This window comes from Lissotriton vulgaris, chromosome 2_2 (genome assembly GCF_964263255.1).
Source record: "Lissotriton vulgaris chromosome 2_2, aLisVul1.2, whole genome shotgun sequence".
NCBI classification, from domain to species: Eukaryota; Metazoa; Chordata; class Amphibia; order Caudata; family Salamandridae; genus Lissotriton; species Lissotriton vulgaris.
This window is the reverse complement of record NC_141688.1, coordinates 217,327,578-217,350,949: the sequence shown is the minus strand read 5'-3', so window position 1 is coordinate 217,350,949 and position 23,372 is coordinate 217,327,578. Positions and strand designations below refer to the sequence as shown.

The 23,372-nt window shown below is 45.9% G+C and overlaps 1 protein-coding gene across 3 annotated transcripts in view; it reads left to right on the top strand.

Annotated features, from left to right (window-relative positions):
- Nucleotides 1–23,372, top strand: part of LOC147729263 (anoctamin-1-like) — a 921,928-nt gene that overhangs the window by 855,161 nt on the left and 43,395 nt on the right. For all 3 annotated transcript variants that reach the window (XM_086959573.1, XM_086959572.1, XM_086959574.1), the window contains 2 exons: nucleotides 8,494–8,639; nucleotides 15,094–15,246. In XM_086959573.1, coding sequence (XP_086815699.1) covers nucleotides 8,494–8,639; nucleotides 15,094–15,246 — 299 coding nt within the window. The remainder of the gene's footprint in view (nucleotides 1–8,493; nucleotides 8,640–15,093; nucleotides 15,247–23,372) is intronic.

Here is a 23,372-nt window from a genome sequence, read left to right as displayed (position 1 = left end):
TACTGGATATGCCGTTCGATGGCGAGCTTCTCTTCGGGAAGCATATCGACAAGATGCTCCAGGGTATCAAGAAAGACACCGAGACCGCAAGATCCCTAGGAACACTACAGTACAAGAATACTTCCTTTCGAGGCTCCAGAGAAAGAGGCCAACAAACAAGAGGTGGATACCAGGGGTACAAATCCACCTACGGCTCCTCCCAGCAATACAAGCCTCAATACCAACAGAGGCAACAACCAGGCCAGTCCTCTTACAACAAGTCCTCCTTTCGAGGGAGAGGAGGAAAGAAAGATCCCCCTAGAAGACAGTGACTTCTTTCTCAACCAGGCCTCCGCTTCTTCTCCTTGTTACGTAGTTGGAGGAAAAATTTCCAACTTCTTCCACAATTGGCAAAAAATAACTTCGGATCTTTGGGTTCTCCACCTAGTTCGGTTCGGGCATACCCTGGAGTTTGTGGACACTCCTCCTTTGAACCCTCCATGTCCCATGCCACACAAGAATCTTCATCTTCTTCAAGCGGAACTCTCACTAATGCTTCAAAAAGGAGCTGTAAAAAGAGTTCCCAGAGGTCAGAGGGGGAAAGGATTCTACTCACGGTTCTTTGTGATACGAAAAAAGGAGAAGAAATGGAGACCTATACTGGATCTAAGGAACCTCAACACATACCTCAAAAAACAATCCTTCCGGATGGTATCCATTCAAGAGGTGTTACAACTCCTCAATTCCAGAGATTTCATGATGGCCTTAGACCTCCAGGATGCCTATTTCCACATAGTCATCCACAAAAGTCACCGCTAATTCTTAAGATTCACTGTGGCGGGCAGACATTAGCCGTTCAGAGTGTTGCCTTTCGGCCTAAAGTCGGCGCCACGCATTTTTACGAAATGCCTATCTCCAGTGGCAGCCTACCTTTGCCAACAGCATCACCAGGTATTCCCCTACCTGGACGACTGGCTCATCAAGTCCCATACTCTAGGAGGCGTGAGCAGGTCTTCCAACGCCTGTCTTCAGCTCTTCGAGAAGCTAGTACTTACACTAAATCAGGAAAAGTCAGTACTACAGCCCTATCAACGGCTCACTTTCCTGGGGGCTATTCTGGACACAGATCAAGAGAAGGCCTTTCCATCTCAGGAACGTCAGGCCAAACTGAGGTCTCTGACAGCAAACATTCAGCTCAAAAAGACCATCAAGGTGCAACTTTTCAAGTCACTGCTGGGAATGATGTCCTCCAACATCCTCCTGATTCCACACTGCCGCCTTCGTATGCGTCCCATACAGGAGGCACTGTCAGCCCAGTGGGTTCACAGTACGGGATCCTTCGACGATCGACTCAGAATCACCCCGTTCATGGTGAATGCCCTACACTGGTAGCTTCAACTAAAAAATCTGAACCAAGGCCTACCATTCCTGTTTCTGGTCTCCCCACACGTGATAACAACAGATGCATCGTTAGAGGGATGGGGTGCGTTCCTGCAGGAACTTCATATGCATGGTCAGTGGTCGCCAGCGGAGAAACTACTCCACATCAACCTGTTAGAACTGAGAGCAGTATACCTGGCTCTTCGAGCTTTCCTGCCCAGAATCAGGAACTCCCCAGTGCTTGTGAGGACGGACAACACCACCACAATGCACTACTTAAACAAGCAAGGGGGAACTCGATCCATGACGCAGTCTCAAGCATCGCAGCAAATTTGGAAGTGGCTACTCCAACACAACATCTCGCTGAGGGCGGAGTATGTCCCAGGAGCAGACAACACCCTGGCGGACTCTCTAAGCAGGCAACGCTCCATCTGCCACGAGTGGGAGCTAGACCAACATGCCCTCGACGCAGTGTTCCCCAGATGGGGCAGGCCTCCCCTGGATCTGTTTGCGACAAAGCTCAACGCAAGATGCCAACATTAAACAAGCAGGTTTCCCCAGAAAGGGTCTCTCGGGGATGCATTTTCGATGACATGGTGCAACGTCTTTGCCTACGCTTTTCCACCATTTCCCCTGATCCCCAGGGTCCTTCGGAGGCTGAAAGCAGAGCATTGCTCGTTGATCCTGGTAACCCCAGCGTGGCCACGCCAACACTGGTTTACAGAACTCCACCTTCTATCGCTGGAGCCTCCGATTCCTTTCAAGCCTTACCCACATCTCCTCACCAGGAACCAGGGGCAAGCCCAGCATCCAGATCTGACATCTCTCAGATTATCGGCTTGGCTCCTGAGTTCAGAGAATTCCAGGACCTAGATATCCCTCAGGACTGCAGAGTTGTCCTAGCCCGGGCCCGGGCTGACAGTATCAATAAGACATATTCCCTTAAGTGGAAGAGATTCTGTTTATGGTGTAAAACTAACAATCTGCACCCGTTCTCGTCATCTCCAGCACAACTGCTGCCCTACCTGCTTCACCTAGCCAACTCGGGACTGGCTCATGCCTCCATCAAGGTCCATCTGGCAGCCATATCTCGATTCAGACGCTCTTCGTCTGGTGCTTCTCTATGGTCTAATAGACTAATCAAGCAGTTTCTAAAAGGCTTATTCAGGACTTATCCTCCAGTGAGGCCTTTACCTCCTACATGGCAGCACAATCTTGTCCTGGCACAATTGATGAAGCACCCCTTTGAGCCGATACATAAAGCGGAGCTCAAATACTTGTCATGAAAAACAGCTCTCTTGCTGGCTCTCACGTCAGTAAGGAGGGTGAGTGAGCTACAGGCCTTCTGCATTCAAGACCCGTTCCTTCAGTTTAAACAGGACAGAGTCATCCTACGGACTAACCCCAAATTCATACCTAAGGTTCCGTCTGCTTTTCATCTGAATGAACCTATTGCCTGAGATCTTTCTTCCCTAACCCATCCTCTCCAGCAGAAAGATCTCTACATTCCTTAGATCTAAAGAGATGTCTGAAATTCTACCTTCATAGAACAGAGCAATTTCGCAAATCCAACCAATTGTTCATTGCCTTCAGCAGGCCCAGGAAGGGCCTACCATTGACAAAGCAGAGCATTTCAAGATCGCTCCTCTCCCCGAGTTGAGTGGTCGCTCCCCTGTGTCCCTCGAGGATACTGGTATCGTTGTGCAATTGCTAGCGCTGCTTCTCTTTACTGCTTTTCATCTGCTGCCTGCTGCTTGCATAGAGCCGATTTCAGCCTCATTGCGCACTGCATTAATTGTCAATTTCAGCTTCATTGCCGATCTGCATTAATTCATACTCTGTTGTACCTGACTGCTGCCTGCCTGATCGCCGCTGAGCTGTGCCTGTATCTCTGGGTGATATTGACGCTGTTTCGAAGGGTGTTTTCAGCGCGTTCACTGTACTCCCCCCCCCTCCGCCTCCATTTTGCTGTTGTTGTGATAGTCTGGTGCCCGCCCCGCCTCCCAGCTGAGACGCCCTCCCACTGACTATTACCAGCGCCTCCTTCCTGTTAGGCGCCGTGACTCGCTCCTCTCCCCGAGTTGAGTGGTCGCTCCCCTGTGTCCCTCGAGGATACTGGTATCGTTGTGCAATTGCTAGCGCTGCTTCTCTTTACTGCTTTTCATCTGCTGCCTGCTGCTTGCATAGAGCCGATTTCAGCCTCATTGCGCACTGCATTAATTGTCAATTTCAGCTTCATTGCCGATCTGCATTAATTCATACTCTGTTGTACCTGACTGCTGCCTGCCTGATCGCCGCTGAGCTGTGCCTGTATCTCTGGGTGATATTGACGCTGTTTCGAAGGGTGTTTTCAGCGCGTTCACTGTACTCCCCCCCCCTCCGCCTCCATTTTGCTGTTGTTGTGATAGTCTGGTGCCCGCCCCGCCTCCCAGCTGAGACGCCCTCCCACTAACTATTACCAGCGCCTCCTTCCTGTTAGGCGCCGTGACTCGCTCCTCTCCCCGAGTTGAGTGGTCGCTCCCCTGTGTCCCTCGAGGATACTGGTATCGTTGTGCAATTGCTAGCGCTGCTTCTCTTTACTGCTTTTCATCTGCTGCCTGCTGCTTGCATAGAGCCGATTTCAGCCTCATTGCGCACTGCATTAATTGTCAATTTCAGCTTCATTGCCGATCTGCATTAATTCATACTCTGTTGTACCTGACTGCTGCCTGCCTGATCGCCGCTGAGCTGTGCCTGTATCTCTGGGTGATATTGACGCTGTTTCGAAGGGTGTTTTCAGCGAGTTCACTGTACTCCCCCCCCCCCTCCGCCTCCATTTTGCTGTTGTTGTGATAGTCTGGTGCCCGCCCCGCCTTCCAGCTGAGACGCCCTCGCCCCTCCCCCTCCACCATCCATATATGACAGGAGTTCCCGCGCGCAGCGTTCACGCGCAGCGACCGCGCCCAACCCGCGCCGAAGGTGCGCCAAAGGTAAGCCCGTCTACGCCCGTCCGCGCCTGGACCGCGCCCAGCGCCAGACCCCCTGCCCCTCGCGCTGCCCAGCCTCCCCGCGTTACCTATGATGCTGCCACCCTCCTAGCCCTTAACCCCGGTCGCACCCCCAACTGCGTCCAAGCCGCTCCTGGACGCACCCATGGACCGTTCTCCTGCCTCTCCTGCAAATTTAGCGGCACCGACAACATCTCCGCTACGACCACTCCACAGACTCCCGACCCCAACCACCTAGAATGCATCCTTCTCAACACCCGATCGGTCCACAGACACGCCATCGACCTATGGAATCTACTAGACACCATCTCTCCAGACGTCGCCTTCCTAACAGAAACATGGATGAACGCTTCCTCCGCCCCTGACATCGCCATTGCCATCCCTGAAGACTACAAGATCACACGCAAGGACCGCACCGACCATACAGGAGGTGGAATCGCTATCGTCCATAAGAAATCAATCCGCATCTCAACCAGCTCTGACGCCAACCTCGCTAACTCCGAACACCTTCACTTCCAGATCCACATCGACCCCAAGATCACTCTCAGAGGCACCCTCCTCTACAGACCACCAGGTCCCCGCGCAAAATTCAGTGAAGACATCACAGACTTCATCACCCCACACGCGCTCCCCTCCAAAGACTACATCCTTCTGGGAGACCTCAACTTCCACCTTGAAAAAATCAACGACCGCAACACCGCCACCCTCTTGGACAACCTAGCCAACCTCGGACTTAAACAACTGGTCACTTCCCCCACCCACATCGCAGGTCACACACTCGACCCAATCTTCACCTCCAGCAACCACGTCTCCTTCAGCCACACCACAGATCTCCTCTGGACTGACCACAGCTGCGTCCACTTCACCTACAACAAGCCGAAACCCATCATCCACCTCCAACCAACTCTACAAAGAAACTGGAACAAAATCACCACGGAGCAGATCTCCACATCGCTCCTTCAAACCTCCCCAGCCCTCTCTTCTAACGCCAACGAAGCCGCCTCCAACCTCACCCTTTGGCTATCCAACACCGCCGACACCTTAGCACCACTGAAAAAACGTCAACACAAACTTGGCATCAAGAAGGCTTCATGGTTCAACGATGACCTCAAGAAGTCCAAGAAACTGTGCCGCTCCCTCGAAAAGGCCTGGAAAAAAGACCCAACCACCAGCACCAAGGACGCCTTCAAAAGCGCCACCCGCACTCACCACCAACTGATCCGAAAAGCCAAGAAAACAGCATTCAAGGATCGACTTGACAACAACGCCCACAACAGCAAGGAACTCTTCAACATCGTCAAGGAATTTTCCAACCCCTCGGCCAACTCCAACGACATCACCCCCTCTCAAACCCTCTGCGATTCCCTAGCCTCTTTTTTCCACAACAAGATTGCTGACATCCACAACAGCTTTGACAACCAACCCGGAAGCCAACCCACCTTACCATCAGCTGACCATCCTCCCCCCATTAACACCCTTAACGCCTGGAACCCAATCTCCACTGAGGACACCATCCGCCTGATGAATTCCATCCACTCTGGATCCCCCACAGACCCATGCCCTCACCACATCTTCAACAAAGCAGACTCCGTCATAGCCCCGCACCTCCGAGACGTCATCAACTGCTCCTTCAACTCCGCCACCTTCCCAGAAGACTGGAAACACGCTGAACTCACCGCCCTTCTGAAAAAACCAACAGCAGACCCCACCGAACTCAAAAACTACCGCCCCATCTCGCTTCTTCCATTCCCAGCCAAAGTCATCGAGAAAGCTGTCAACAACCAGCTCGCCGCCTTCCTCAAGCCAACAAATCACTCGACCCCTCACAATCTGGTTTCCGAGCCAAACACAGCACTGAGACCGCCCTCATCGCAGCAACAGACGACATTCGAACTCTACTGGACAATGGAGACACAGTCGCCCTCATCCTCCTCGACCTCTCAGCAGCCTTCGACACAGTCGGCCACAGCACCCTTTTACAACGCCTCAGAAACATCGGAATCCAAGGAAAGGCACTGGAATGGATCACCTCGTTCCTCACCGGAAGAACCCAGAGAGTCCGCCTCCCACCATTCAAGTCTGAGGCCTCTGAAATCATCTGCGGCGTACCACAAGGATCCTCACTCAGTCCCACCCTCTTCAATGTATACATGAGCCCCCTCGCGGCCATCGCCCGCCAACACAACCTCAACATCATCTCTTACGCGGACGACACTCAACTGATCCTATCTCTCACCAAGGACCCCAGCACCGCCAAAACTAACCTACACGAAGGAATGAAAGAAGTTGCCGAATGGATGAAACAAAGCCGTCTGAAACTGAACTCAGACAAAACAGAAGTCCTCATCCTAGGTAATTCCCCCTCTGCATGGGACGACTCCTGGTGGCCGGAAGCCCTCGGAAATGCACCCATCCCGACAGACCACGCACGGAACCTTGGCGTCATCCTGGATTCTTCACTCTCAATGAACAGACAAGTCAGCGCCGTATCCTCTTCCTGCTTTAACATTCTTCGCATGCTCAGAAAAACATTTCGCTGGATCCCCACCGAAACAAGGAAAACAGTCACCCACGCTCTAGTCACGAGCCGACTGGACTACGGAAACACCCTCTACGCAGGTACCACCGCTAAACTCCAGAAGAAACTACAACGAATCCAAAACGCCTCAGCCAGGCTCATATTAGACATCCCACGCAACGAACACATCTCTGGTCACCTTAAAGACCTCCACTGGCTACCCGTCAACAAGAGAATTACTTTCCGACTGCTTACCCACGCACACAAATCACTCTACGACATCGGACCAGATTGCCTCAACTCTCGACTGTCCTTCTACACCCCCTCCCGCCAACTTCGCTCTTCCAGCCAAGCCTTCGCCACTGTACCTCGCATCAACAAGACCACCATGGGAGGCAGATCCTTCTCATACCTGGCTGCCAAAACATGGAACTCGCTCCCCGCTTACCTTCGCCTCACCCAGAATCACCTAGCGTTCAGAAAGCAGCTTAAAACGTGGATATTTGACAAATAATCCTCCTCCCCATCCTAAGCGCCTTGAAACCCTCTGGGTATGTAGTGCGCTATATAAATTTTATGACTTGACTTGACTTGACATCTATCGCCTTCTGCCACCAACAGGCGGGTCATCCTCTACCGGCCAAGGTTCGGGCTCACTCCACTAGAGCGGTTTCCACCTCCTTGGCGCTCTTTTCTGGGGTGCCCATTGTCGACATTTGCAGAGCGGCGACATGGAAAACTCCACATACGTTCACCAAGCATTACTGCTTGGATTCTGAACTTATGAAGGATGCAGCAGTGGGACAGGCGGTGCTATTCCATTAGAGGTGAGCCTTCTTCCTGTCATCCCACCTTTCCTATCCTACTGATTGCACATTTTCTTGCTACTGTTTGCAGTTTCTTTTGTTGCACTATTGATAAGTTATTATCAGGTGTCTTACATACTATGTTATGCGAAATGTGCTGCCTGCTACTTGCTACTCTGATTCAGGCATGTGAATCTATGAAAGATACCCATAATACTGGATAAGAAATGCGTTACTTACCTGTAACTGCAGTTATCCAGTATTGATATCTTTGATAGATTCACATGCAACCCACCCGCCTCCCCTGGAAGGGCTCACCTTGGTACTCTCAGTAGGTACTGCTTAGCACGGTGCTTACGAAAATCTGAGGGACTAGGGCTCCTACCAGGAAGGTTCTAGAAGGTGGTAGTAGCTGATTGGCTCCTGGCCAAAGTTTAGTCCTTTTCACAAAAGGACTCCGATAGGTTACTAATGTGAGGCCTCTGGCCTATTAGTTTGTATATATGTCTTTAGGACATTACTATTTTATATACCGGGGACTCCCACCCCGACGACGGGGAATGATTCAGGCATGTGAATCTATGAAAGATACCAATACTGGATAACTGCAGTTACAGGTAAGTAACGCATTTCTACGTGGGTGTGTGTGCATGTACACATATTTAGTTATTTGTGTCTTTTATTGATTTGATGAAAATTGTAATGTGTTAAAGGCTGTTAGTCACAAGTCTATGATGACTAGTGTGCAGCTGTATCTGAAATTGTTTGAGTACAGAGCAACACAATAGTAAGTTGTATAATAAAATGTTTATCTTTTTTCCAGAAAAATGAAAAAATTGATTCGGTATATAAAATCAAAGAGGCAAAGCTACCTAGACAAGGAAGAGAACATGAAAAAGAAACAACAGTATGAAATGGACTATGACTTGGAGCCTTTTGCTGGTTTGACTCCTGAATACATGGAAATGAGTGAGTGAGTTTTAAAGTTGTTAGCAATAAGTCTACATCATGCTCAAAATGGGAGACAGAATGTCATGGTCCGTTGGGTAGTACAATGTACATGTTTAGGTGGGGCATTAAAAAGAGGTGTTCTCATTTGCTGATATAGCACTATCTGATGTTTTTAAGACCAAGGATTCATTTCTGCGCTAAGAGTTGCAGCCACACATGTGAACTACATATAGGCCTATGTGGACGCTTGTAAGAGCAGCCAACGTTAGAGAGATTGGAAAGGTTTTTTAAATTCTAGGCACAAGTATATGAATAAACTTCATCCATATTTAATGACCATTAGAAGACCCTGGCGTATACAAAAACATAGAGTTAGTGGTTATGCTTCCTCCACCTGGAGGTATCCCCTGGTTAGAACAGTAGTGATCAGGAATTCAGGGGTTTCGGTGTGGCGGGTTTCATAAAGGGATTTCTTTTTAAAACTTGTGCGTCCAGATTGAAATCTTTTTAGTAGTTCTGGGTTACAATTGGGTATTAAAATCTGTTCCATGCACAGCGGGATTTTTTAGGAATCGCCCCCACTTAAATAGGTCCATAAAAAGGTCGACATGTTTCAGCCCTTGTGTTTGCCCATGTGGGTAAGGTGGGCTTTCTTTAGGAAAGTGCAAAATGAAATGTGGGTGGAAAAAAGTGAAAGAGATCGGTTTATCTTAAAGACCTATTAGGGTCTTAAGTTCTTTTGGGCTCATGGTATATTAACCTGATTCCTTCGTTGTACCTTAATGTCCCGGGACACCAGTGACAGAGTCAGCACAAGTCGTGCTTGGCCTACAACCAGCATACTGGTAACCCCCTGGCTGCCCCGCTGATAAAAGACAGACTTCCAGCCTTCACATTCTCCCCTGGCTTCTAGCATGGCTAGGCCTTACATATAGGTTGGTCAATGGGCAAGTGCTGACCCGGGTAACCCAGCATGCTAATTAACCATAGTCATGGACCTTTAGTGTAACACGTATTGCCTATGTCCAAAACGGGCGATACTGTGTAGAGTACCATTATCGGAGTACGTACCAAGAAAATGGAAACTCTCTGCAATTGATAGATGTGCCTCAAATCTCTATCACTTCAGGCACTTTTACAAGTCTGACTATTCCTGAAATTTACTTTGCTTTTACATTTCCAGGTTATTTTATTTTATTTGAGTCTCTTGTCACCGATCTTGTAACTTTAAGAAAAGTATTTAAAAACAACAAAGATGGCGCAAATGTTTATAAAATTACTTAAGTACGAAATGTTTTTCCATCCAGATAATTATCTTAGAGCAGGTCTTAATCTTGCACCTAGCTTAGCAACTACTGACAAAAGCTACTGAAAGTAGCATCACATGTATGTTTGCTTTCTGGAGCTCCCTCCTCCTGTCTACTTTCTTTTGTGGATGACTTTATTTTGTATTTTAACGGAAACTTCTGTAGATAATTGATCACAGGTAGGAAAGGAATGAATGTCATCAGGAAAGACAGGTTCCCAATTTACTATTGACTGACTGATGCACAGCTGTGGTGCGTAGTGCTCTTGTCTTTGTGCATTTACTCTGTAGGGTCAGGTTGTTTGGTTACAGAAAGAAACTCCTGATGGTTGTCTGCACAGATCATTGGTGTCTTTTGGTTTCCACACTGGAGAGGAGTATTTCTCCATCTGCTGGTCACTGATGTTGGATCAATTTAGTTCCAAATAGATATCCTAGTAAGAGGTTTTCTAACATACTGTTAATTGACTGGAAGTGTGCACTTTTTAGATAGTTGGAAACTCATACAAAGATTATGTTCTTTAATCCTTTAGTAAAATGTGTTTAGAACCTGGAATTATTTGGTAAATGTATCAAAAGCTGCTGCTCAACCTACAGGCGACTGATTTGACAAGTCTTGGCAAAGCCAGTCGGTCTTGTCTTTAAAAGGTTTTGTGATTCCGTACATTTAAACACAGACGTGCACATGGCAAGCAATCTTGGAAAAAACAAATGGAATATAGAGTATGGTGTCTCCAAGTATGCTATGGAAAGATACTAGTCATTCAGCCAGGACGCTGGGGTACACAAATGATCCTTGGCAGAACAAAAGACAAGAGTAGGGAGCAGAGCCACACCCATCACTAGTAAAGAGCTGCGATGGACAACAAAGTCAACTAATCATGAAAAAGGAGTTCACCCAAAGACCACTCTACTGTTATGTATTGCAAATAGTAGATCTATCCATAGCCTCCACTTTTGGTAGACCGTTGGTGAAGTTGTGGAAGGTATTCCATGATTCAACAGCTAGTCAGACAGTAATGAGGCAGACTCGGGGTCTGTTTCACAAACTGCATTTTGTAGTATGTGAAGTAGTACTAAAGTAGGACTGCATAGTTAATACAAAATGCAATTCACAAACCTATGAGTGTAAATCTCTGTCTCTCCTATCTTTTGTAAATCTTTGTAAATTTACCATTTAGTAGCAAATGTGGGATGGACTGGGAGAATGGCTGGAATATGGGTAATAACTACTTAATTTTATTTATTTAATGAGTTTTATATAGCGCTGGCTAGACCGTTGGTATCAGAGCACTCTACATTAGGTTACACATTTACAGAAAATGATAATAATTACACATAACATCAAGATTTAGCAACCCAATTGTAATTTTTATGACAGCAAGTGATATAAACCATTTTTAATTTAGGTAAGGTGGTTTAAATAAATCTTTAAATAAATGTTTTCATATTAACAATATTTAAAATAAATATTTAATTCAAAATTAAGTAAATAGAACTAGCATTATTTTAAAAAATGTGTTCCATGTTTAAATCAGATATATAAAATTAATTTACATTATTATGTAGCATACAGATATTGTAACTACTTTGTTTTATTTAAATACTTTTAAGATTTGCCTATACTGTACCTTAGAGAGATCTCTGGCACGGCGGTTGAGAACTCTGCCTCCATGTTCAATGTTACTAGTACTAACTTTTCCTTATTATCTTAATTTTGAGAGAATTGAATGAAATATTATGGATGAGAGTGGTGTAGCTATGATAATAATAAATAGGTATGTATGTTAGATTTGCACGGCAGGTGGGAAATAAAGTGTGCTCAAACCATATCTGGTTTTGCAGTGCTAGGTCAGCAGTGTTGAGGTTTTGTGTAAACATACGGTCCAGTGTGTGCAGGGTCGCAAACCACTTGGTTGAAACCCACGTCTTGTATTGTGTTAAGGAAGTTGATATCAGGTTTCGCTTGCGGAAAAAAAGTCCTTCATAATAATGCTTTTGTTTGCTCCGGTCTGTAGCTGAAGGAAAGTTCAAGCAATTCATCTAGGAAGATAGGGTTACATTCGGAACAGCAGTAGGTATCTACTCTGATGAAGGAGTAGGAGAAGTTAACTGTGCAGTAGGACACTTCGCATGCTGAAACCTAGTGTCACAAATTTGTGAAACCGGAAAGCTTGGTAGAGGCTAGCTGTTCACTTATCCATCACTTCCTATCTCTGCTCCTCGGTTGAATTTGTGATCAGGAGAAAGAACATCATTGATGGAAGTGATATCTTCTTTCCAAGCCCTGTTTCAGTGATGCCAGTAACAAAGCATCTGGATTCTTATAGGAAGTGATCATGTCAAGGGTAGTATGGTAGCTTGGGATAACCATGTACTCATTAATCCAAGTTTCAGTTCATTGAGGCGGCTTTAGGTGTGAAGACACACATCATGTAGACAGGCTGGCTGTGGGGTGTTCAATAATGAGGGGCCTGGTTAGGGGTGAAGAAGATGGATGGATAATAGGTGGAAGCTTGGGGTTGCAGGGCACAGCACTGGGAAGTTGGTGGGTGGAGATTTGACCTTGAACGAGTGAGTGAGGCTTGGTGTTGTAGGCCATGGTGATGCTGTAGACAAAAGGGATGGTAAGTGTTGTAAGTGGCAGAGGAATTGTTCTGTCGGGCCGTAGCATGGTGCGTGTGGGACCAACATTATTCCATTCTAAGTTTTTAAGACTGTGGCAGAGCTCTGCGAAGGCCCACAGTTTCCTATTCTTGCCTTGGATAATTTTGGTGACAGACAGTCAAATAATCAGGGTAATGATGCAATACAAGAAATTGTGCTGTTCAGTACATTGTGCCTACAACTAGGAAGTCACAATATGAGAACGGAGGGGAGGGCAAACAATAGAGAATATTGTTATGTAGGGGAAATGGATGCATTAAACAGTTCACTGCAGATTTAGTGGGAATGGAAATAGTATATGTATCTGAATACAGAGGAACAAAAGCATAGTTTAAACAAGCATTGTCATATCCAATAGTTCTCGCCTGTGGGACCTTATTAGTGTTCAGCCATGCAACAGTTGATGTTGGTGCACAAAGGATATTATGTGGGATAACTAAAAACTTATTAGGTCCCAAAGGCGAGACTTATTGGCTATGCCAATGCTTGTTACTTTACCCCTACTGCTCTCTGTATTGCTGGTATGCTCTTTGAAGTTTGGTGTAGCTGCATATGTCCTACGACCCGCTTACCTGTTAAAATGTTGTTAAACCTTTTCTTTTTAATCCAATCCAACTCGAGTACGCTGCAAGCCATCATACGCGTTCTTTGAAATCACCATAGTGCACCGAAGTGGTGCGGCGGCCTTTGAGCAACACGATGGTGCTGATCTGTGCTGCTGAGTGAGCCTCATCCCACCCACCACAGCTCCTAGGAAAGACTTATATTTACACTATTTAAAATTATATATTTCAGTAGCTCTGCAGCCCCCAGGGAGGTAAGACAGAAGCCCTAATCTAAAGTCACCTTCCGTTGTTCAGAGCCAGAAAGCTACACATTACTATAAAAAGCAACTGTTGGCTCTGGTAGTTATTGTTTCGTGGCAGTGAGCATTTTTCAACACATAATGCCGTTTTGACATCGGATAGGTGCCAGTGAAGTAGACCGCGTTTTAGTTTCCTATTGACAGGCCGACAACGTATGCTTTCGTATTATGAGAGAAGTGACTTTGGTGCAATTCCCTTTGATTTCTTATCTAGTGCCCTCTGGTGCAATCAGATTCACTCTGTAGGGGAGTTACATTTAGATAGCAAACTGGAAGTATGCTGATGCCGTCGCACATGCACTACAGGCCCAATAAGAATCTAAGATCCAACCAATCCTTCTTGGCAGTCACTCCGAGAGTAAGGAGATCCAGATCTGGAGGTAGGTCTTTCGCCTATAACGCGGCGAGGGCCTGGAACTCCCTCCCATTGCACTTAAGATCCAACTCTAATCACACGACTTTCCGCAAACAACTAAAAACCTTCCTATTTCATCCAGTTTAATTTCACCCTTCCTCTGTTGTGTTTTTTGCTTTTTTTCTCTCTGGTCGGTTTTGGTGTTTTCAGCGCTTGGACGCCCTCGGGCAACAATTCGCGCTTTACAAATCGACATCCAATCCAATCCAATCCCAGCAGAGCTATTCTTGCAGGTTGGTTTCTTGTTGACAGGCTGTCAACGTATGCTTTCTCATTATGAGAGAAGTGACTGTGGTGCAATTCCCTTTGTTTTATTTTCTGGTGCTCTCTGCCGCAATCAGATTCCCTCTGTAGGAGAGTAACATTTAGAAAGCAAACTAGAAGTATGCTGATGCCATCGCACACGTTGATCCCAGCAGAGCTATTCTTGCAGGTTGCAGCCAGGATTAGGGTGAGTGTTCAATGGCTGGCAACAAACACAATGGTAATTAATACATGACTGCTGGATTGTCCAACAGGAAACAAGTATCAACAAGCATCGGCCGTGCGCGAAAGAGAAAGCAGCGCGACCCGGTGGTGGAGGGAAGCGGCAGAGGAGCGTGAAAGCAATCAAGTGAGAGGAAAGACAGATGGCGCCTGATCAGGTGCTGAAAGCTTGGGGTTGCGCGCGTGCACGCGTGAACGCAAGTGCTAGGCCAGCCAAAGCAGCTTATGGTAGCACTTTTTAAAGCCCCTACTAAATGTCTCACAGAGCAGGGCATTCGCTGGCTCTAGCTAGACCTAAAAAGAGGATAGTACCTGTTAATTTTGTTATGCTCTATACTATTGTTGCTATAAAAGACTTGCTTCAGCTAGTGGCCAGGCAGGAGAAATGTCTGCCATCGCTCTGGGCCCTGGGCTTGGTGGGGATTTTGAGGTATCTGTTAGCATCGCCAAATGGCACTGAACAGCTGGTGTCATAAGGTGTACCTTTTGAGGTTAATAGGAAATAGTTAATGATATAGAAAACGTGTGAGACAAAGTATAATGATGTGAATTGTATTATTGTGTCCACCGGAGGACCCCAGAAGGATCACAGCTCAAGAAGGAGTCTTGTTTTGGCTGTTTTGAGTCATAAGAGTTTGAGGACTGAGATTGTCTCATGAGTAGTCTGTAATTATTTGACTGTGTATTTGCAAAGAACCTCTATCACAAATAACGTTATGTACTCTTGTTTCAGTTATCCAGTTTGGGTTTGTGACGCTGTTTGTGGCCTCTTTTCCACTTGCGCCCTTGTTTGCACTTTTGAACAACATCATTGAAATCCGCCTGGACGCAAAGAAATTCATCACAGAGCTGAAGAGGCCAGTTGCAGTCCGAGCAAAAGATATTGGTAAGTAGATAGACACCACAGGGATGTAAATAGATAATGGCACGTGAAGGGTGATTGCTGTGAGCTCTTACCCTTCCGGTATTTGAAGGACCAGGCTGGAAGTAGGATTTCAGAGCATTGTAATATTTAAAATATTTAATACTTCCAGTGAATGCTGGGGTTGTTGAATACTCTCTGTTCTAAGCATGTGTGAGATAACTGCAATACTGGGATTCACCCTGTAAAAGAAGATGATTGTGCAGTACATAATTTGTGCAAGGGGTTGCGGATGGTGGTCATGACCACTAATTTTTTGTGTGATGGACATATACGTTATGTCCATAAGCAATAGCGAAAAAGGCATGAAAGGAAGAACAAAGGTGGAAGAGAAGGATAAGAAAACATGAAGAAAGGAGAAAGGATCTGGTAGAATGAATTAAAGAGACAGGAAGTATAGGTTGGTGGAAGAAAGAAACAAGATGCTGAGTTAAAGCTAAGCAGCCTTGGTATCCGGCTACCCCCTAATTTATCAACACAAAATGTGTTCCTAAGAAAAGCTGTTGGTTCCTAAATTAATATTTGTACAAGGTAAGAACTTAGGTCGTGTGTCAGTTATTCGCTACACCCCACTGTGGGATGGAGTGCCCAGGAGCGAACGCTTCAGCCGTGGCTTCATTACAATCACATTTCAGAGTGTAGTGAAACGTAGGCACCCTCCTCTACCTCTCTGTCCCAGAGAAAAGTGGATATCTGTTCCACAGATACTAAGAGCCTGAGCAGCGGGTCGCAGCTTTTCCTACAATGCATCCAAGCTGTGGAACTCTCTTGCCCTCCACCTAAGATCCAACCCGAACCTGCTCACCTTTCGTAAACAACTGAAAACTTTCCTCTTCAACCAAAAAAATATCTAAATAAAATCATCCACCAGCGATCCACCCCAGCAGAAGTTCCTCTACCCACCAGCGCTTGGATGCCTCAGGGTAACTGTCCGCGCTTTACAAAACTCCTTTCCATTCCATATCTCTGTTGGGTTCTGACATGGGATGCCATAAATCCTAGGGTGGGTCTCCTATCACCACCTCTAAGGACGACTTTGTGAGTAATGTTTGTTCTTCCACTGGAAACATTTTAAGGTGTGGCCAAATTTGGCACTTACCCACTCCCCCCACCTTCCGAGGGGAACCTCTAATTGTCAACCTAACCAATCTCCCCCCTGCCTACAATTTACCTCTCTCTCTGTCTCTCAAAACCCTGGCCATATTAAGGAATGTTGGCATCCCAGACAAGACATGTTACAACAACTTTTTATGACCTTACTAAACTTTAACATATAATTTTAGACACTTTGGCATCATGTGGACATGAAATGGGTAATAAAATTCTAATTGGTTCCCTACAGGGGCCACAAAAATGTTTTGCTCCCCCCAAAATCCTTAAGATGACACTGACATCAGGCTCTCCACATGTCGCATGATATCAATCCTCTACATCAGCTCACATTCTCTAGATGTGGACACTGAATCTCCTATGTTGACCCAGTTGTTGCGGTTGAGGTGTTACCTGATTCTGTTAAAAACTACGGTATCATAGACTTTTCTGTGCGGCATGGATACTTCTCTCCGAATCTGCTTCTACTGAATGTTTCCACTCACAAAGTAGGGAAAGAGAGTTTTTCAACTTTGATTTCATAGCAGTTCGGATGTCACATGCACCTCTACAGGTTGTTTTTAGTCTATAAATGTCATCAAATTAAGAGGAAAAACGTGATCACCCACAAAACTCTGATCAATCAGTTTCTGCTGTGACTATGAGTCAGAATGACCAAACAAAAGTAGCCACTGTTAGATGCAGATATAACACAGAACCTGACAATATGGCATCAGTTTCCAGCACACTTTCATGGGCCCGCCACTGTGTGATTCTGATCCATCCACGCCTAGCAGACCACTCCTTCCAAATTAGTAATAATACTTAATAAACATTCTCTTAATCAGATAGCAAATCAAAATGTAACATCATGTGCTTTCCATTGCTCCTCATATAGTGTGAAACATACTTGCATGGAGCGCTTTCTAGGAGATGTTTCTCTCGGTTCTTAAGTCCTCGTATCATGTTCCAGACCTACAACTTACTTACCTTGAGGATGTTGGTCTGTGATGTCTCTTGAAGAACACCTCAATCTGTTCTGCTCTCCAGTCATGATGACCTGTGAAGAATGCACCCCATCTTATGCTTATCACTCATAATTCACCAATGATCGACTGCACTCTAGATAGCTCAATACAGAACTTCACAAGCATTTTGTATTGAAAAAAGTCTTGCTATCTGTTCACTTCTGGAAGAGAGAATGGGCCAAGCAGTCCTTGTCCTTGAGTGGCACAGTCCTTGGTTACTAGCATAGTTCAAGCAGTTCTGATTTATGTCTCCACGTCCCCATGCATCTAATACTAGTGACGTGTTGTTCCGCAAGGTTCCATCCTTTATTAAGTTCCATCATACAGTGTACTTGTTAGTGTTCTACAACACTTCAGAAAGGTGCTTATAAGCATCTCTTTAAGGAGATCCCACCTACCCACTCTCTTTAAGAAACCTCCTGATTCCCCTTCTCTTGATATGGCCATACCTTGATTAATGCCACCAACCTTGTACAGTAGGGTTTGCTCTACAATAATTCTAATATATCCAAACGTATAGAAGACTGTGGGCGGTCTTGTAATACCTTGAAACATTTCCATTCCTTGATATCTCAGTCTCATTGCAAATACATACATGTGTATAGAAAACTGTTGGCTGGTCTTGTAGTGCCTTGAGTTATTTCTACTTCTTGATATTCCAGTGACATCCAACTTTATCTAAAGTTAGCTACCAAGATTGCAACCGAGATTGATATTAGCCTGGAAAGATGTTCGTCTATACTACAACATTGTATGGTAACTGTTAGCCTTTTCCCTTAGTGAGGCTGGATCAGTTGCCTAGTTATGTTTTTTTCTATTATCTGTTGAAGAAATTATTTACAACCGGATTTCTGGTTCTCATTTTCTGTAGTTTTGAAATTGCTACAGTGTTTCCATGGGAACAGCAGGGCAGCAGAAATCGTTCAAGAATTTTCAAATACTTGGGTAAAATAGAATTTTTCCTCTGAAGTGCTTGCTATATAAGCAAAAGTTTTGTTTCGGGTCTTTCTTTTGAAGCAATTTTGTGCCAGCACCCTCCGTCTGACCACAAGGTTGTGGAAACCAATCAACTCTTGTTTACTATGGTGTCGCCACACTCCAAAATGAGTCTATCTGATGGAGACTTCTAGCTGCAGCAATACCCCTTGTGCTCGATGTAGGGGGGCTCCATTTGGCTCTATGTGTTGTCTTTGACCTCTGTAACATCGGTTATGATGTGGCGGTGCCTACATAGGTGCTACCCAGCCACGTGGACGTCAGTTCTTTTCTTTCCGCGGGAGTAAAGTGCTGATCCACTACTCCAGTAGGTGGGAGAATTCATCATCATCTCCCCCACTGGAGATCTATAAAAACAGACAATGGGTCTTGCCGATCGTCCAGGAGGGCTATTCTCTTCCTTTCCTTTCTTTTCCTCCTTCTATTCTGCCGAGTCAGGAACGGCTGGCAGGGGATCACTTAAAACTGCTCCAAGAGTAAGTTACAGGTTTTTTGGCCAAAGGAGCAATAGAAAGGGTACCAGTTTCAGTAGTAGGCAGTGGCTCTTATTGCAGCTACTTTCTGATTCCGAAGAAGGGGCTTCGGCCTATTTTAGAACTTCGGAGCGTCAATCTCTTCCTCAAAAAGGAGAAATTCAAAATGCACACATTGGCTCATGTCTTGTCTGCCTTAGACCAAGGAGCATGTATGGTAGCGCTAGACCTGTAGGATGCTTATTTTCACATTCCCGCCTTGCTGGGCCACAGGTGAAGCCTACGGTGCAAGATAGTCCACCACCACTTTCAGTTTACCTTGCTCCCCTTGCCCCTTGGGTTTTCACCAAGGTGGCGAGGTTGCAGCTCATCTGTGCAGGTTAAGGGTTTTAGTCTTCCCCTACCTCGATGACTGGCTGTTGAAGGCGTGCTCGCCCCAGGCAGTAGTCTCCCACCTTCAGACTATGGCGGATCTCTCTCCCTTCCCCAACCGGATTTTGCAATCGTGATGGATACGTCACTTCTAGGATGGGGCTGCCACTTGGGAGAGATGGAGATCAGGGGTTACTAGTCTCCAGCGGAGACAGGGCTCCACTTAAATGTGTTGGAGGTCCGAGCGATTCGATTGGCATTGAAAGCATTTCTACCCTCTGTCTAGGGGAAGTAAGTGCAGGTGTTCACGAACAACTCCACTGCCATGTGGTACTGCAACAAGCAAGGAGTGGTGGGGTCATGAACCCTTAGTCAAGAGGCCCTGCATCTCTGGACTTGGCTACAACATCAGGGCATAACCCTGGTGGTTGAACACTTGGAAGGTTCCCTGAACGCAGGGGCAGACACACCAAGCCATCGATGGCTAGCGGATCACGAATGGCGACTCCAGTCGGAGGTGGCGCAAGGTCTCTTTCAGCAGTGGGGGGAACCCTGGTTAGATTTGTTCGCCTCCGTAGAGAACGTGCAATGTCAGCAGTACTGCGCGCTGGAGTTTCCAAGGCGACTATCACTCGGCGACGCGTTTAGTCACGAGCCTGTTGTATGCCTTTCGGCCCATACCACGCCTGCCCAGGGTTCTGTAGAAGATCAGGAGCGACCGAGCAAGGTGAGTTTGGTATCCAGAGCTTCTGAGCATGAGTGTAGATCCTCCGATAATGCTGCCCCTTCGGGAGGATCTTCTGTCGCTGCAGCTGGGGAGGGTTCTCCATCCGAACCGGTCAACTCCGCGCCTCCATGCGTGAATATTGGGCAGGGGTAGTCGATGGCTTTTGTCCTTCCTTCCAAAGTTTTTAATGTTATTCTGTCAGCCAGGCGGCCCTCAACTAAGTCGATATACCCCTGCTATTGGCAGGAATGTGTATTATACTTTACAGAAAGGTCTATTGACCCTCTTTCTGCTCCTCTTTCTACTTTACTTTTCTTCATTCTGACCCTTGCCCAGCACGGCTCCGCTTTGGAAATCTCCAGGATTATCTTTCTGCTTTGTCTGCTTTTTTGTGGCTACCAGACCAACCTTCTCTCTTTAAATCTTCTATTGCAAATAGGTTTCTACAAGGACTGGTTAACTAGTTTCTACCCACGCCCTTTATTATGCCACAATGGGACCTTAATTTGGTCCTCTCCTGCTTGTTGTGCGCTCCTTTTTAATCTTTGCATAATTGTCCCTTCCGGCTGTTGACCATCAAAACAGCCTTCTTAGTGGCGATTACATTGGCCCAGAGGCCGAGTAAGTTACAGGCGTTATCCAGTTCACCTTCTTCTTTTTATGTCTTCAGTACAAGGTGGCGCTTTGCACCAGGGCATCTTTTTTGCTAATGATGGACTGAACAAGAAGGAATGGGGTCCCAACCCCATTCAATCCTTGTCAGTCCATCACTTTGCCCACCTACTTTGCTCCCCCACATCCCTCTAAGGAAGAGGAGCGTCTCCATCGACTGGACCCAAAAAGAGCGTTGTCGTTCAACCTTGACCGCACAAGAGAGTTCCTGGTAGATGACCAACTCTTTGTGGGGTGTGTGGGAGGAAAGAAAGGAAAGGCAATGTAGAAAAGAACCATCTCTCGCTGGGTTGTACTCTGCAGTAAAATCTGTTATTCCTTGGCAAAGAAGCAGACCCCTGAGGGATTAAGAGCCCACTCCACCAGGGTAAAGGCTGCGCATACCGCCTTGACAGAGTGTCCCATTCCAAGACATCTGTCAAGTAGCGACGTGGGCAACATTGCACATGTTCACTAAACAATATTGCCTTGACGGTCTAGTGCGCAGGGATTTTGCCCGCTCAGTCCTGCAAGACTTTTTAGTCTAGTCCGTGAGTACGCAACCCACAGCTGGGATGGTATGGCTTGGGTATCTGATTCAAAGGTATTGAATCTGAAGCTAGAATTCTCTATCAGATGAAAAAGTTACCTTCCATAACACATTATCTGATAGAAACTTTATCTAGCTGCAGATTCCTAACAGCCCCACCCATGCCTCCCCGCTTTGCGGACTGATGTAGGTCTAGAGTTACTCCTTTTCAGGGCTCTAGTTTTGAACACGTTTACGTAATTCAAGTTGTGGCTCTGCACTTCTGGCATGGAAAAATGAAACGTACTGATGTCAGCTAGCATGTGTGGCACCTATGTAGTTAACGCAATTTCATAACTGACGTTACCAATGTCATCAAGTACACCAGGAGCCGAATGGAGCCACCCGTTGTTGTGTGCAAGGGGTGTTGATCAGCAAAAGTTTCTCGATCCAGCCTGACGCCTGGGAAATTCAAAGGTAACTAATCTGCAGCTATATAGTCTGTACCAGATAATGCGATACCGAAGGTTAGTACCTTGTTTGTCAACATCATAGTAGCCAAGAGTACCCATTTGGCTCATCATACTCGGCTCTTATTGCTCAAACACAAACCATTCCTTACGTCCCGTACCAATATTGAGACTGCACTGATGATGGGTATTTAAAAATGCACGTTATGACTGCTCTTTTCCACAATCCATCTAGGGGTGGATGCCAGAAAATATGATCCTTTTACCCATATTAATCCCCTTCTATTGGAGTACAGTGGACACCAGATTCGGTTTAGTATATTTTACTTGGCCTAAAGTTACTTTATTTTATAGGATATAGCTCACTGTGCCTCAATCTGGCTCCAAGCTGGCCTGTGCCAAGAGAGAGGTACAAGATCAGTGCTCAGTGTGATATTCCAAAAGCATGGACTTCGCAAACATTCAGCCAGGCTTTTTCATTTTAGGCAATTCATCTCCCTCTCTGATGCCATTTGAGAGATTTAAAAACATACGTCTTCCCTAAATAGGATAAGTAGGTCTTTGTTATTTTAGTTTGTAGAGATGAATCTCCTCAGCAGGATTAGTGGGTTTACAACAAAGTTTTTACCACGCACTACCACTACAACGCAGGCATTACCACGCATACCATTACAACGCATTGCGCTGTGGGGGCGCTCTAGGATAGGGAATAAGTATAATTTTATATCCAACACCTTCCCTAGTGTCCACTGGGACTGGAGTTGGAATATCAAATTATACTTACCACTATCCAGCACCTCTAAGCAATATGCGTTGTAAATACCGCGTTGTAATGGTATGCGTGGTAAAAGTATGCGGTGTAACGTCATACATCCGGATTAGTGATGCTGTTCATTACAGTGGACAGGTGTCTATTACTTTAACATGTTTTAGGATATGCTACTAAACTGCTCCCTTACAGTATGTTTTAGTGCGGGATATTAGCATTTTATAATTGAATGTTCTCCCAAAATTAAAATGTTATTTTAAATGTAATTAGTTACATTTTTTGTTGAGCACTTTTAGTGCTCCACATACCAATTGTAGCTACCGCAGTGCTGTGCTAACTGCTTAGAAGGATAGAAACACAGTAGAAAAAAGTGCTAAAGAAAACGCTGGGATAACCAAGCAAGCAGAAACAAATAGTGCATTTTGGCATAAGCAAAGTAATACTCTTTTACGTATTCTATATGTCTTTGTGACATAACCTCTAAGCCCCTAAAATGGCAATATTCAAGGAATTTTAATATGCAATCAATATAAATAACAAGCATTTGCAATGCAATAGGTCTCGCAGTTGTTAGATTTTGAGCCATTGGCATTGTAATTGGCACTGCCTTTTATTTACGTTTTATAAACCAACACATAAATAAAAGGCATCGCCATGTACAATGGCAATGGCTCAAACTACAACAACTGCGAGACCCATTGCATTGCAAATCCTGTGTGTAGTTGTGTGTATGTGTGTGGTTGTGTGTGTGTTTGGTTGTGTGTGTGTGGTTGTGTTGTGAGTTACTGATTTACTGGGTGAGTAAAAATACCCCACGACCTGCCGAGTGTCAGCGTAAATCTGCTGACACCCCTTCCTCTGGTTACACGGCTGAGGAGGGGGCTTGACGGCTGACACCCTTTAATGACCGCAGGAGGGGAGAGGGAGACACAATTTGAATATCTCGTTTTATTGCTCCCCGGGGCCCTGGCAGCTGTCCTGTCGGC